Below are 14,014 nucleotides of genomic sequence, written 5' to 3' on the forward strand. Positions count from 1 at the left end.
AGAATCCTCCACAAGGATGTTCATGATGTATATAAAGCATTATATATTCATATTCCTTCTTTTGTGAATCCCCAGATCAGATCTTCTATTGTGATGATATTTATAGATTTCAGTGCTTTGTGTGTTAGATATTTTAATCCTTTTTATTTATTGCAACTTTCCCATTTGTCTTTTTTGGGGGGGCATTGTGGTAAATTTGGGGCCATTATAAAAAATTGGTATACTGGGCTGGGGATGTGGCTCATATCGCATTTGCCTGGCATGCGCAGGGCGCTGGGTTCAATCCTCAGCACCACATAAAAATAAAAAAAAAATAAAGATGTTGTGTCCACCAAAAACTAAAAAATAAATATTAAAAAAAATTGGTATGGATTTTAAAAAACATAACCAAACTTAATTCTTTATGATTTCTGACTTTTGTGTCATCTTCTTTTCTCCCCTGCTTGGAGCTGGGGATGGAACCCAGGGCCTCACACGTGCTCTGCCACTGAGCTATACCACCAGCTCTGCGTCATTTTTTTTGAAAGGCTTTCTTGCCCCAGATGTCACAACTTCTCCCTACTGTCAATGAGTACTCAGGTTACAGGGGTTACAGTCCAGAGAATGAGCCCCACATTCAAAGCAACGTGGTTTGGGCAGAGCAGAGGCCTCCAATCATGGGGACACACAGACCCTGGCTCCAGTTCCAGCTCTGCCCCCACTGGCTCAGCTTTGGTGCCTTGGTGGAGGGGTTTCACTCCCCAAGTAGGTTTTATTGCACTAACAGGATCTTCCTTCCCCTGGCCATGGTAACACCAGGCAAGTTCAGGTGCTGAAACAGAAAGAGCACAAATTTAATTCAAAGGTTTTAATTCAAAGGCCCATTGAAGTCTAGTAACTTGCCCAAATGACAGATGAGGGCAGCCAGACCCTCCCAGCCCAGGGACCCCTCTGAGGGCCCAGCAGAGCCTCTCCAGACACAGGAGCCTTCTGGAGGGGGAACCTGGGTTTCTGAGCTTCTAGTGACTTCCCAGATTCCTGGGAGGAGGGATGGCAGGGAGGAGGGAATGGGGATGGGGAATAGATCTCCTTCCTTCCCTCTCCCCTCCAGAACCAATTTAAGCTACCCACTCCTGGGAACTGAATTAAATGGGCCATTAACTCTTTCTTTGCTGGTCCTGTCCTCCTCCTCTCATCCCTCCCGCTCCCCGCCACACACATTCCAAACTGCCCTGAGTGATAGGCAGGTCTCCTAGGACAGCTGCTGGATAATCCTGGCTTATTAAGGACAAGTCTGCCTGTGTGGACTGCCAAGGCTCGGATCAAGTGGCTTTCGAGCCTGCCATGGATGGGCCCCACGGAGTAGTTGGGGGTCCACAGGCTTCCATACCGGGTACCCGCTTGCCATTTATAGGCTGTGTGACCTCGGAAGGAACTGAGGCAAACCCCTGCCTGGAAAAGTGGCCTTCTGATTTCTGCTTCTAGCAGTGTTGAGTGGGTGAGCTGAGGGTGAGCTTGAGAAGCCAAGAGGGAGCACCCAGTTTTGCTCCTAGGCTGCAGGAGACAATCAGAGGAAGTGAATTCCCTCCCAGGGGTCATCTCACTCCACAGATAGATCTGTGTGGTCTGAGACTTAGGGAGGTTCACCATCACCCACATCACTCCCCAATATGTGACCCAACACCTGATTTTTTTTTTTTTTTTTTTTTTTTGGTACCGGGGATTGAACCCAGAGGCACTCTACCACCAAGCTATACTCCCCAGTTCTTTTCTTTTATTTTTAAATAGTGTCTCCCTATGGGCCTCAAACTTGTGATCCTCTTGCCTCAGCCTCCCAAGTATCTGAGAGTATGGGAATTCTTCAGTACTGGTCAGAAATGGGGGACATGCAGGGGACATTGATTCTAACACAGAGACATCTCTGAGGGAAGGAAGTCTGCAGATTCCTATCCAGAGGTGGGAAGAAAAGAGGAAAAAGCAGAAGGTTGAGGCCCTGGCCCACCATTCTCACTGGAGTCCTCACCCTTGGCCCCAGGCCTCCCTGGCCCTGGGCCTAGCCTGACAATGGGCACATGCCCACAGGCCTCACCAGGAGGCGCCAGCCTGGCAGCTGGCCTCATGCCCAGAAGTGAAGCATGAGCAGTGCCTGCCAAATCCTCTGCAGGCTGTATTTCCTGGAAGGCTGTTCCTGAAGGGGAGGCATGGAGCGGATAGGGAAAGAGGCAACACAACTCCTGGGCCTGGTTAGAGGCCTACTTGGGCTCTGGGGCTGCCAGGGAGTCAGTGAGACATTGGACCACTGCTGTGCTTCTGGGCCTTCACTTCTGTGGCTCTAAGTTGCTTACAGCAGTCCCTGGCCCTCATAGCAACAAAGTTCAATCTAGGGGTGGGAGGAGCCTCACTGAAGGAAACTCAGGCACATCAACCACTAGGAGAGTGGCATTCCAGACATTCCCCTGAGGCTCAGAGAACTGGAGGCAAAGCTGGTTGGAAGCCAGCAGACCAAACCTGATGGGGATTAGGCTAGTTCTGATGATGGTGACACAGTGACACTCAGTGAGAATGGAACACTGGGAAGCAAGCAGTCTGGCCTAGGAGGGGAGGCAGTGGTCTGTGGCTACTTCCCCCACAGCCACTCCATCTAGTGGGGGTTCCCTCCCCTTCCTCCCTGGCCTGGCAGGGGAATAGGGGGTGGTTACTCTCATCAACACCTCTGCAGATGCTGGCAGGTCCCCTTGCTGGGGGGAGGGTACCCTCCTCAGTCAGAGGAAGGGGAGGGGTCTCTCCTGAGGCTGAAGCAGGGAGAGGGCTTATTCTCACCCTCTAATGAGTTCTCTTGTTAGGCAAGGACACAGCCTACACCAGGAAGGCCAAAGGAAACTCGGGAGCAAGGTACAGGATTGACAGCCCTGGGTAAAATCAGGATAGAGTAGCCCAACCAGGACAAAGGCTGGCAGGCAGGAGGAAGATTGGTGGATGTGAGAAACAGCTAGGAAGCCAGTGTGGCTGGAGAGAGTGAGTGGGGGACCCAGGCATAAGACAAGGCCATTGCAAGGCTCTAAGAGACAGGACTCTAGGGCAGGATTATGAGCCAAGGAGTGGTTTAAATTCGTAACGGCTCCCTCCGGCTGCAGTGTGAGATGGGAGGGAATGGGGGAGGGCCAGAAGGGAAAGAGCAACGAGGAGCCAGAGCAGACATCCGGTGTCTTGGGACCCAGTGCTCCACAGGGAGATGGTGGGAAGGGTTGGAAAGGGGCAATTCTAGGGATGGATTAAGGTAGGGCTGACAGGATGTGCTGGGGGACTGGGTGAGGGATGTGAGAGGAGGAGAGGAACCAAGGAGGACTCCAAGCTGTGGGGCTTGAGCAACTCCAAGAATGGAGCCCCCATTACCTGTGTCAGGGCAAAAACCAAATGAAGTCACATCACTAAAACTCCTCAGGGTTGAGCAGGGCCTCAAGCCTTGGTTCTTCCTTTTCCCTGTGCCTGAGGATAGCAATATGCCCAGGATCCCCAGCCCAAGGTGGCAGCAGGTCTACTCCCCGACAGACTAGGTTGGTCTCTCAATGTCCTGGTGGGGAGCTCCACTCTCAGAACGCAGCTGCCCTGCATCCCACAGCGGAAAGCCTCAGAATGAGGTAAACCCAACAGCCCCAGCAGCGCTCACCAGGAACCACCACAGTAAGCAGGTCCTCCCTCTTCTCTGGGCCTCAGTCTCCCTCAGTCTAACAGGACATTGTCCTCCACCCCCACCCCCAGGGCCTGCCCTAGAATGCAGGATCTGACAGGCTGAGCTTTCCAGGTAAGAACTCAGCCTCTCAGGGCTCCACCTCCAACCTGAAGAGCTCCATGGCTCCTCTCCCAGGGCCATGAAGGTCCCTCCATATGGCTATGGATCAGCAGAAGGGACTAAGGGAATGGGTGGCCTCCTGCCAGGTGAAGGCTAGCCAGAGTTAAACCGGGTCTATTGGGTCAACTCCAGGTACTGGAAATGGAGGTCAGGCGACCAGCCAGTACAGAGGGAGGATCAGGATATCCCCAAACCACAGGAGCCTCAAGTCCCCTTTCTTCTCCACCATGCGGTGTTCATTCACCACGGACATCCCCAGCTCTGCCACCTTCCCTGCCTTCCCACTGCTCTGTGGTCAAACAGCCTCCTCTGGCCTCAGAAACTTCCCTCCCCTTCCCACTTCACTGCCCCACCCCAGGCTGCAGCCTTCTGTCTTCTGACTCAAAATGACTTCACCTCTCGTGTTCTCCCGCCCCCCCCCCCCCCCCCCGCCCTTGAAGGCCTCTGTCCCACTGCCTTTCCTGACTGCCCCAGTTGCCACTGTTGTCCTACCTCCTCAGCAACTTTCATCACTGTGCTCCTCTGGGTCATGAATTCCTGCTATCCAGCCACTGAGCCCCTGCACCTGTCTGCTTGGGGCACCTGTCCTAGGAGGCCTGGGCGTTACATGGACAGTGCCTCTCCTCCCTCTCCATGTGCAGGGTTCCCTGGGGAGAAGTACATCCATTATCTCCACTAAAGCCATGATGACTTCACTGATGGGGATAAGCTTTGTAAACTGCAAAGTGCTGTTCACAGGAGGGACCTGAAGTGACAGGTGGCTGAGGTGAAGTAATAGAAAAGACTGGCCAATCTCTAGGACCTGGAGAGCAGGTGGGGTTGAGGAACCATAAGCAAACAAAGATAGCTGCAAAAGCAGAGGCTTAGAGGTAGGACTGCATATGAGAAGTGAGGTAGCCTGTCTTCTGCTGCAGGAAGGGACAATCCAGGGCTGGGGAAGAGGCAAGAGAGGCGCTGAAGGGCATGTGGAATATGTGACAGAGGTAGGGAGAAAACGATTTCAAGGACAACTGCCTTGTGCTTCTGGGCTAGGGGAAATGACAGGAAGACAGCCTCCAAAGGAGGACCTATAAGGAGGCTAGAGGTTATAGGGGGACAGTAAAGGGAGACGCCATATCAGAAGAGGCCACTCAGCCCTGACTCTCTCCCCACAGGTCACTGAGGGCCCAGAGGAGCCCCTGAACACCTCCCAAAGCACGAAACCTGACAACAGCCACCTGTCTCCCTCTAATATGGAGACCATCATGGTCACTCTTCATGGTGCTACCAACCTTCCCTCCTGCGAGGATGGCTCTGAACCATATCCCTATGTGGTAGTGTAAGTAGCTGGGTGAGGTGGGGCAGGGGTGGTGCTGGGCTGTGAGCAGAAATTATGGGAAGGATATTTGGATAATAAGGATAATATTTGGATAATAATAATAACCCCAGAGGGTTCAGAACTGGGGCAGTGATACCCAGAGAAGAAGTTGCACAAGGGCTCTGGGTTCTGCAAAATGAAGGCGTGGTGTGCTTCTTTGCAACGGCATACAAGGCTGGGAAGGAAGGACGCCAGCCCAGAGGATCACCTCTTGATTCCACAACCAGTCAGGCCAGGCTTGGCCACAGCTCCACCTCAGGCTGGCAGGACCCTTATTATGTTGAGGCCTAGGATGGACTCAGTTGGGGTGCTGATCAGAGAAGACTTAGGGTCTGCCTCTCCTGGCCTCTATCCCACCATGCCCTAGACATTGTGGTCTTCACAACCACCCTCCCCCTTGGCTCCTACTTCTCTCCAGCCATGTCTGTCATGGGGGGGGCTCCTCTTCCTCCTCCTCCTCCTCCCCCTCCCCCTCCTCCTCCTCTTCTTCTTCTTCTTTTGGTATTGGGGATTAAACCTAGGGGCACTTAACTACTGAGCCACATCCCCAGCCCTTTATTATATTTTATTTTTTAAATTCAGAGACAGAGTCTTGCTAAGTTGCTTAGGGCCTTGCTCAGTTGCTGATGCTGGCTTTGAACTCTCAATCCTCCTGTCTCAGCCTCCCAAGCTGTTGGGACTATAGGCATGTGCCACCATGCTTGGCTATCATGGGGCTTCTAATCCTTTAGTGCACCCCATAGCCCCAACCAGCAGTTGAAGATACACACTTCTCCCACCTGGTTTCTGAATCCCAGCATACCATATCTGTTACCCACCTCTCCTAGAAAGTCATCAAGCAACAGCACAGTGTCCAGTAGCCAGCTTTCCCTGTGGAGGTTGGACACTTGCTCGGTCTTTATCTTGGAGCATCATGCATTAACCTCTCCAAGGGTCTTGTCTTCCCTTGACCCCTTCTGTAGACACTGAGCAGCCATGGCCTCCCATCGAGGCGGCATCATTGAATTCCTGCCTACAGGCTTTTGCCTGCATTTCCTTGTGGGGAGTTTTGAGGAACTTATACAATTCAATAGTAAAAAAACAGCCTGATTTAAAAATGGCCAAAAAAAACCTGAATAGACATTTTTCCAAAGAAGACCTACAAAATGGCCAAGAAGCATGTGAAGAGGTTGTCAGCATCACTAATCATCAGGGAAACACAAATCAAAACCACCCATTCCTACTGAAATCTCACTTTCAATGCCTTGATCAAGATGCCTCCTCCAGGCAGCCAGCCACCAGAGTTGAGCTCTTGATCCTCTGGAGCCCCGCAGTAGTAACAACACTGGTCTGAAATACTTTATATAAATATGGTTTATGTGCTTCTCTTCTATCCCGCTAACTGAGGCTCCCTGAGGGTCCCAAGTTTCATTCTCCATTTCTGCAACAATGCACCCAACACAGGACTGAGCACAGACTGCTGGCTGGGGCTATGGGGTGCACTAAAGAATTAGAAGCCCCATGATAGCTTGTTATACCCACACCTGGGTATAACAAGCAGCCCCGCCTCCCACACACAGGGAAAGGGCGAGAGGTGCCATGCTGGAGACCAACAGGTGAAAAGCTGGCCTTGCTTGCCTCCAAAACCCATTTGCGCCAGCCCAGCTCCTCGGCCCTCCCTTCCCCCACCTCCATTTCCGTGGTGAGGGAAGGACAGGTGGCCGAGAGCGGGCTTGGCGGGGAGGCTGGTTTCTAGCAGGGAGCTCGCCTTCTCCTCTCAGCTATTTCCATAAACCAATTATCGCCGATCATCTCGGGAGATTGAGGCCGTGCTTGTCACCAATCCAGCCTGGGCGGCAGAGGGGCGGGTAGCTGGGTGGCCGCGTTGCTCCTCAGCAGGCACCGCAACCCCGCTCCATCACCCCGTTGCCATGGGAACGAGCGGGGGCGGGAGCCTAGGCGACTTGAGCCTGGGTGGGGGTGTGGAGAACTGGGCACACCTCGTCCGCCTGCGCCCTCCCAGTGGAAGCGGATTGTGGGAAGGAAAGGGGGAGGGGAGAGCCATCGCTACACCCCTCTGCACGCTGGGAGCAGGGCCTGGGCCAGGACGCAGCCGCTCCCAAAGCTCCAGGCAGAGCTGCCACCAGCTCCAAGTGGTGCTAATGAGATGCAAATGAAAGGAGAAGGGAGGGCTTCTGAGAACAAGGCCCAGCTGTCAGGACCTGGAGGTGGCTTTCAGTGCTAGCCTCCAGGGGAAGGCAAGAACCCCAGAGGGAGAGCCTGAACCTTTAGAGTCCCTAGACCTTGGAAAGAATTTGATGTCCTCCTGTGTCTAATCACAATACACATTAACAAAGCCTACGATAGGCGTAAGAAAGTCCCCCAGGTTCCATTTTTTCTTATGTGTATTTCAATGCTTTAAAGCAAAACTTTTTAATACTTAAATGTAAAATCTGAACTGTAAAACTTCTGGAGGAAAATAGGAGAGAAGCTTTTTACACGAGTCTTGGCGATTTTTCTTTTTTTAATTTGACACCAAAGTACAAGCAATTAAAGCAAAACTAAGCAGGACTACAACAAACTAAAAAGCTCTGCACAACAAAGGAAGCAATCAACAAAATGAAACAACCTATGGAATGGGAGAAAATATTTGCAAGCCATATGTCTAATAAGGAGTTATATCCACAATATATAAGGAACTTATACAACTCAATAGTAGAAAAACAGCCTGATTTAAAAATGGCCAAAAGAACCTGAATAGACATTTTTCCAAAGAAGACCTACAAAATGGCCAAGAAGCATGTGAAAATGTTCTCAGCATCACTAGTCATCAGGGAAACACAAATCAAAACCACAAGGAGATAGAGTGGCTGCCATCAAGAAGTAACAAGTGCTGGTGAAGATTGACGGAGGCGGGGTGGGGGGATCCTCATACATTGGTGCAACCATTATGGAAAACAGTATGGGGATTCCTCAAAAAATTAAAATAAAATTACTATAGGATCCATCAATCCCATTTCGGGATATGTATCCAAAGAGATACCTGCACTCCCATGTTTATTATCACTATTCACAATAGCCAAGATATGGTGTCGACCTAAATGTCCATCCATTGGTGAATGGATAAATAACGTGTGAGATACATTCAGTCATAAAAAGAAGGAAATTCTGCCACTTGTAACGACATGGTTGAACTTGGAAGACAGACATTATGTTAAGTGGAATAAACCAACCACAAAAAAGACATACTGTATGACCTCACTTAATGTGAAATTTCAGGTGAATCTACAAAAGCAGAGAGTGTAATAGTAATTGCTAGGGGCTGAGGATGGAGTCAAAGGGTACAAACTTCCCACTGTAAGATGGATAAGTTTTAGGAATGTAACATGCAGCATGATCACTATAGTTAGCAACACTATTATGTCCTTGAAATTTGATAAATCTTAAGTGTTCTCACTATACAGACATAAAAAGACTATACATATGAAGTGATGGATGCGTTATCAACTTGATTGTGTAGTATTCATTTTCAGTAGATATGTATATCAAATCAGCATGGTGTAAATTTTAGATAAAATTTTTATATGCCAATCATACCTCAAAAAATCTGGGGAATATGCCTATATACATAAACTTTCACATTCTTTCCAAACATTTTTCTCATCATTATTGTCCTGTTTTCTGGTGCCCTAAGTTTAGTTTCCTGGCTCGGTTTCCTGCTGTATACCATCCCATATTGTCCCTCCTCAGGGAGGACAGACTGGGGGTCCTGTCTCAGGCTCCTTCCATTTTTTCTGGCTTTGTTTCTTCTCCAGCAGGCAGGCCCATAGTTGGGGTGCTCTCTCCACGAGAGACACACAGGCCTGAAAGGGCCCCAAAGCCCTCCATGTGGCAAGCTGAAGAGTGTTTAGGCCTGAAGACGGGGACTTCTTTATTTGGGGCACAGTCACTTCACCCCTCTGCAGGACCCAGCCTGGAGCCAATCTAGCATTTGCATCCTCCAGTCTTAGCTAGTCCAGCCTGGCAGATCTACTTGGCTCATCTGTGGTTCTGCATCTCTTCACAGAAGCCATGTCTGCTTCCAATGTGACCCAGCTTCTGCACTGAAACTCCTTTCTCTAGAGTTCCTAGTGACCACCCTGCCTCACCAATGGTATCTCATCTTATGCAACCTTGCAGTGGCATTAGCCCCTGGTGACCACTATTTTTACAGACCTTTTTTTTCTCTTGGTTTCTAAGACACTGCACTCTCCTATTTCCCACTATGACCAGACCTCTTTGTCTCTTCTACCTGGCACAAAATGATGGCCAGTCTAAGGTTTCTACCTGAGGCTGCTTTCTCTGTACTCTCCTTCTCTATGAGATCTCATCCCCATCCCGTCCTCAGATAATGACTTAAAAAAAAAAAAAAAGAAAACCTCCCATCCAATCTATCAACAGAGTGTGTCAGGTGTCAGTGTCTATCTGTCTCTCCCTCTCTGTCTTTTTTTTTTTTTCTGGTACCAAAGATTGAACCCAGGGGTGCTTATCCACTGAGCCATCCCCAGCCCTTTTTATGTTGTATTTTGAGACCTGGCCTTGCTAAGTTGCTGAGGCTGGCTTTGAACTCTCAATCCTCCTGCTTCAGCCTCCCAAGTTGCTGGGATTACAGGCGTGCACCACTGTGCCCGGCTCAGTGTCTCGGTTATCTCTTGAATTTGGCTGCTTCTCTCCACCAGCTCCAACTGGCAGTAAATGTTAATGAATGAATGAATCTGGCCCTGTTTCTAGATAGTTGTGTGGGTTTGGGAAAGTTACCCCACTTTTTGATGCCTAACAGAAGAAAGCCATAGGGCAGTGGAAACAAGCCAGATTGGAATCAGGATGCCAAGTCTGGCCCACTAACCCAACTACCTGTGTGACCTCTGGCTAGTCCCTGTCCTCTCTGACCTCAGTCTGCCCATGCCCAGGATGTAAACTTCAGCCTCCATGCTGGTGCAGACTGGCTGGCCTAGGAAACCATCTCAGTTTGTTAGAGCCCCAGATGGGCCACTTGAGATAGATGCCACATCCAGGCCCAGGCCCAGAATATCTCCTGGCTGATCTGGGTCTGGCTAGAGGCCCTGGTTCCTGACCAGTGTCCATCACCTGTCTCCCAGCTTGACACAGAAAGACCTGCCAGTCAGAGCGCCGTAAGGAAAATAGTGACACTGACAGGTGGGAGTGCCCCAGTGGGCAGGATGGCTGTAGGGGAGGAACCAGCCAGGAAGCAGCCTGTGGATTCTAACCCCAGGCCAAAGGCTGGTGGAAGGGCTGCCAGTGTTGGCAGCTGCTGCTTTGGCTGCCCAGACCTAATGAGTGGTGACAGGGGCAGTGCTGAGAAGGGAGGGCACGGCTTCCTCTGTGCACATGGGCAGGCTCCGCTCAGTTGGGGCAGAGGGTGGGCAGAGGGCCCATCAGGGCCACATGCAAAAGAACTTGTGTTTTTATTGTACACCTGAGAGCCCTGACCTGGGCCCCATATTAAGTCTGTTCTAGTCACAGACTGAGCAGACTAATGGGCACCGAAAGGAGGACAATTGCTGGAGGTCTTGGTAAAAGACAGATGTTAAAGATGTGCCTCCCATATACTGGCAAATATGTCAGGGGAGTATGATTCATGTAACTAAATTGTCACCCAGTCCTGTGGACTAGGTATTTTATCCCCATTTTACTGGTAAGGCTCAGAGCATTTCCACAAATGAGCCAAGTTCACAGAGCTGGTGAATTCCTAAGTGAGGCTCCAGAATTCTCAACTCCAGAAGTTTCTTTCCCCTGCATTCCCTGCCTCGTCGTACAGCAGTTTCCCCTCTTGGAAGAAGACTGTTGGAATCAGGATCCTGACCCATGCTTCCGGAGAGAGACAGTGAACACTCTGGAGACCCCTCCTGGACTCTGGGCTCCCCTTTCTCCTGGTCATGGACTTTGACCAAGAGCTCCAGAGGACAGGGATCTGGATGGAGAGGGTGGAGACCTGGCATGACTCACAGGTGACCTTTGTCTCAGCAGCCAGATGGTTGGGTTCAGCAAAACTAACAACGGAATAAAGCAGCCCCCATTTGCAGATAATGTCCCACTGTAAGCTCACTGGGAACTCAGTTCTCTATACACTCTGGCTTTAACAGAGCTGCCCTAGAAGGCAGGCTCATAACCCCATGTGATAGCCAAGAGGCTGAGGCCCAGGGGCATGAAGAGATTGGTCTGAGGTCCTGCGGCTGGACAGCAGAGTGGAGCAAAGGAAGACAACTGTTACAATCTGACGACTCATCCTTTCCAAGCAGGATGCCCCTGGGGGAAAAGACAAGGTTAAGGAGCAGGCCTTGGGTGGAGCCTGGAAATCTATCCCCTCTGCTGGGCCCCAGCCCTGTGGCCTGTTTTCCTGCCCACACCTGCTCCTTATTACTTTGGTCCCTTGAGGCTCAGAACCTCAGAATTTTTGTTCAATAAGAACTTTCCTGTATCTCAAAGCTATAAACACAGCTGGTGTCAGTGGTTAAAGGAGGGCTGGACTGAGACACCCCCACCCCCAACCAGACTGAAATTACAAGGATTCTTTCCAGATGTTCCCCATCACCTCCGTTCAGGGCCCCTGAGGTCTTCTCATGCCTGAAACATGAATTCAGACCCGAAAAGCATGAGCTCTCCCCCAGGGTGCTGGATTCCTGCAGAGCAGCCCAAAGGGCAGTGCCGACTGGGAGAAAGTCCATGGAAATGTCAGGTGGTAGGCAGGCCAGGGGGCCTTTCCGGTGTCCTTATCACATTACACTTGGGCTATCTCCTGCTTATTCCTGAGCACATGCAGAGCAGCTTTCCTGGCTCCTCCCTCCACAGACACCATGAACAACCAGGGGCTTGATCCCCCTGTAGGCTTTGTCTGGCCTCCTTCCGCCCTGCCCCACCCACCATGGGCTTCAGGGGCAGAGGCCAATTGCTCTGGCACCTGGCAAAGAATGATGTGCCAGACTGGACAGGGGATGGGTTTCTGGGTTCCAGCTCAGCTTCTCCTGCCCTCTGTCCTCCCTGTTTATGTCACCTTCCATCCCTCCACACACCCAGTAAGCGTCCATCAGGAGAAGCCACACCAGGCATGCCAAAGTCAGTGCCTTCAGGGCCCAATCAGTTACATAAACCCTGGAGTCAGCTGGTGCATGATAAAATAGAGAATAGAAGAGACTGGCAACCCAGCCTCTAGTCTCCTCCCACTAATTCCTGACTTGGAGGAATGGGGGCATGGTTTGGTTTTTGGTTTTTGGAGAGAAGCAAGAAATCCAGATTTCTGTGCAAAAATTGGCCAGGTTTTTTCATGCAGGCCAAACAGCTCTGGTCAGTTAGAATCTTTGCAATGGCCCCTCATTGTCTTCCCCTCCTAAACCCTCAACCCATGTCAGACTCAACAGTCGCATCCAGATTCACTGACTAGTCTTCTCCAGGGCAATGACTTCCGGTACTAAGTGCCTCTACTTGTAGGAGTAGACATCTCCCCCTTATCTTCACTTCTAGAATGGTCCCATGACCTGATTCCTCCCCCGTCTCTGGTCACTGTACTGTGGGATCCTTTTTGTCCTATGACTGTAAATGTCAATGTCCCCTGCTCAGCCTCTCCTGGGCATCTCTGCTTTCCCTGGGATCTCCCTCAGGTCAGGTTCCCTGGCCATCCCCAGAACCCCTGTATCCAGCTCCAGTCTCTCTCCTCAGCTCCATGGACCCACTTGTCAATGTGCATGTCCACCTCAGACTCAGCCTTCCTAGTTGACCTCCTCACCCCTCCTCTAGGAGTCCACCAGGTACCTGGAATTTTGAGACACAGAGCACTGTCACCAGGGAGGAGCCGAGCTCAGGAGGTAGCATCCTGGTCTGCAGTGGTGGAGCCAGGAGCCGGAACTCACAGCCTGGCCTGTGAGCCCTAGTGCTAACCCACCTCTCCAGCCTTCAGCCTAGATGGCCTGGGAATGTTCTGGGTTCCATGATATTTATCTTTGGGAAGGGCAGACCATAGTCTCCCTACTCCCTGCTTCCACACAAAGATGGGAACCAGGAAGGCCTTCAGCTGTTAGATGTGACCCTCTCTTCTCCTGTTAGTCATTGTCTGACTTCCTAGGCAACTCTGGGCCTGAAGAAAGTGCTGGGTGTGTGTTAGGGGTGTTTTGTGTGTGTTGGAGAAGTAGGGGCCTGAGACCAGCCCAAGACTGTGGCTGGGGTCTCAGAATGGTTCATGTGGCCATCAGAACCAGAACCAAGATCCAGCCACAGGGTTCTAGTCTGGGATAGAGAGACCAAGATCCAGGCTGAACTAAGGCTCTCAGGGCCCAGGCCCCATAGCATGGCTCTGCTTCCTCCCTCCTCCTTGGAGATATGCTGTTGTGATAGCCACTGGAATCTGAGCACCCCTTCTAGCCAAGAGCCTCCTTCAGGGTGGGGCTAAGGAGCTGCCACAGGTCCCAGCACAGGCCCAGGGACTGCCAGGCAGAGCCACAGAGGACAAGCTGTCCTGTCTCCCTGTGCTTTACCACAATCCATCTCGCTTCCTATTCAACACTCACTGGGCCCCGTTGGGCCCAGGCCAGGATCTGGAAACTGAGCTCCTGTGGTGACCAGACAGGTCCCTGCCTCTGAGGTGCTCACAGTCTAGCAGTAGGTGCAATTACACAGGTAACACTGTCCCTACTTACTAGTCCTTTGCCCATAATCTCCCCAGAAGGCAAGTGAACAGGCTCTAGCCCCTAGCACTTGGGCACCATGGAGGCTGGTCTCTTTGGAGTGACAAAGGGACACCCAGACCTCAGAACTTGGACTGAATATTATCCTAATTAGGCCAGGAATAACAATCAGAA

General features: G+C 51.1%; 1 protein-coding gene across 1 annotated transcript in view; it reads left to right on the forward strand.

Moving 5' to 3' along the window:
* Positions 1-14,014, forward strand: part of Ccdc33 (coiled-coil domain containing 33) — a 108,893-nt gene that overhangs the window by 20,349 nt on the left and 74,530 nt on the right. The window contains exon 3 of the mRNA XM_027923464.2: positions 4,993-5,147. Coding sequence (XP_027779265.2) covers positions 4,993-5,147 — 155 coding nt within the window. The remainder of the gene's footprint in view (positions 1-4,992; positions 5,148-14,014) is intronic.

The sequence above is a fragment of the Marmota flaviventris genome, chromosome 2, assembly GCF_047511675.1.
Source record: "Marmota flaviventris isolate mMarFla1 chromosome 2, mMarFla1.hap1, whole genome shotgun sequence".
Taxonomy (NCBI): Eukaryota; Metazoa; Chordata; class Mammalia; order Rodentia; family Sciuridae; genus Marmota; species Marmota flaviventris.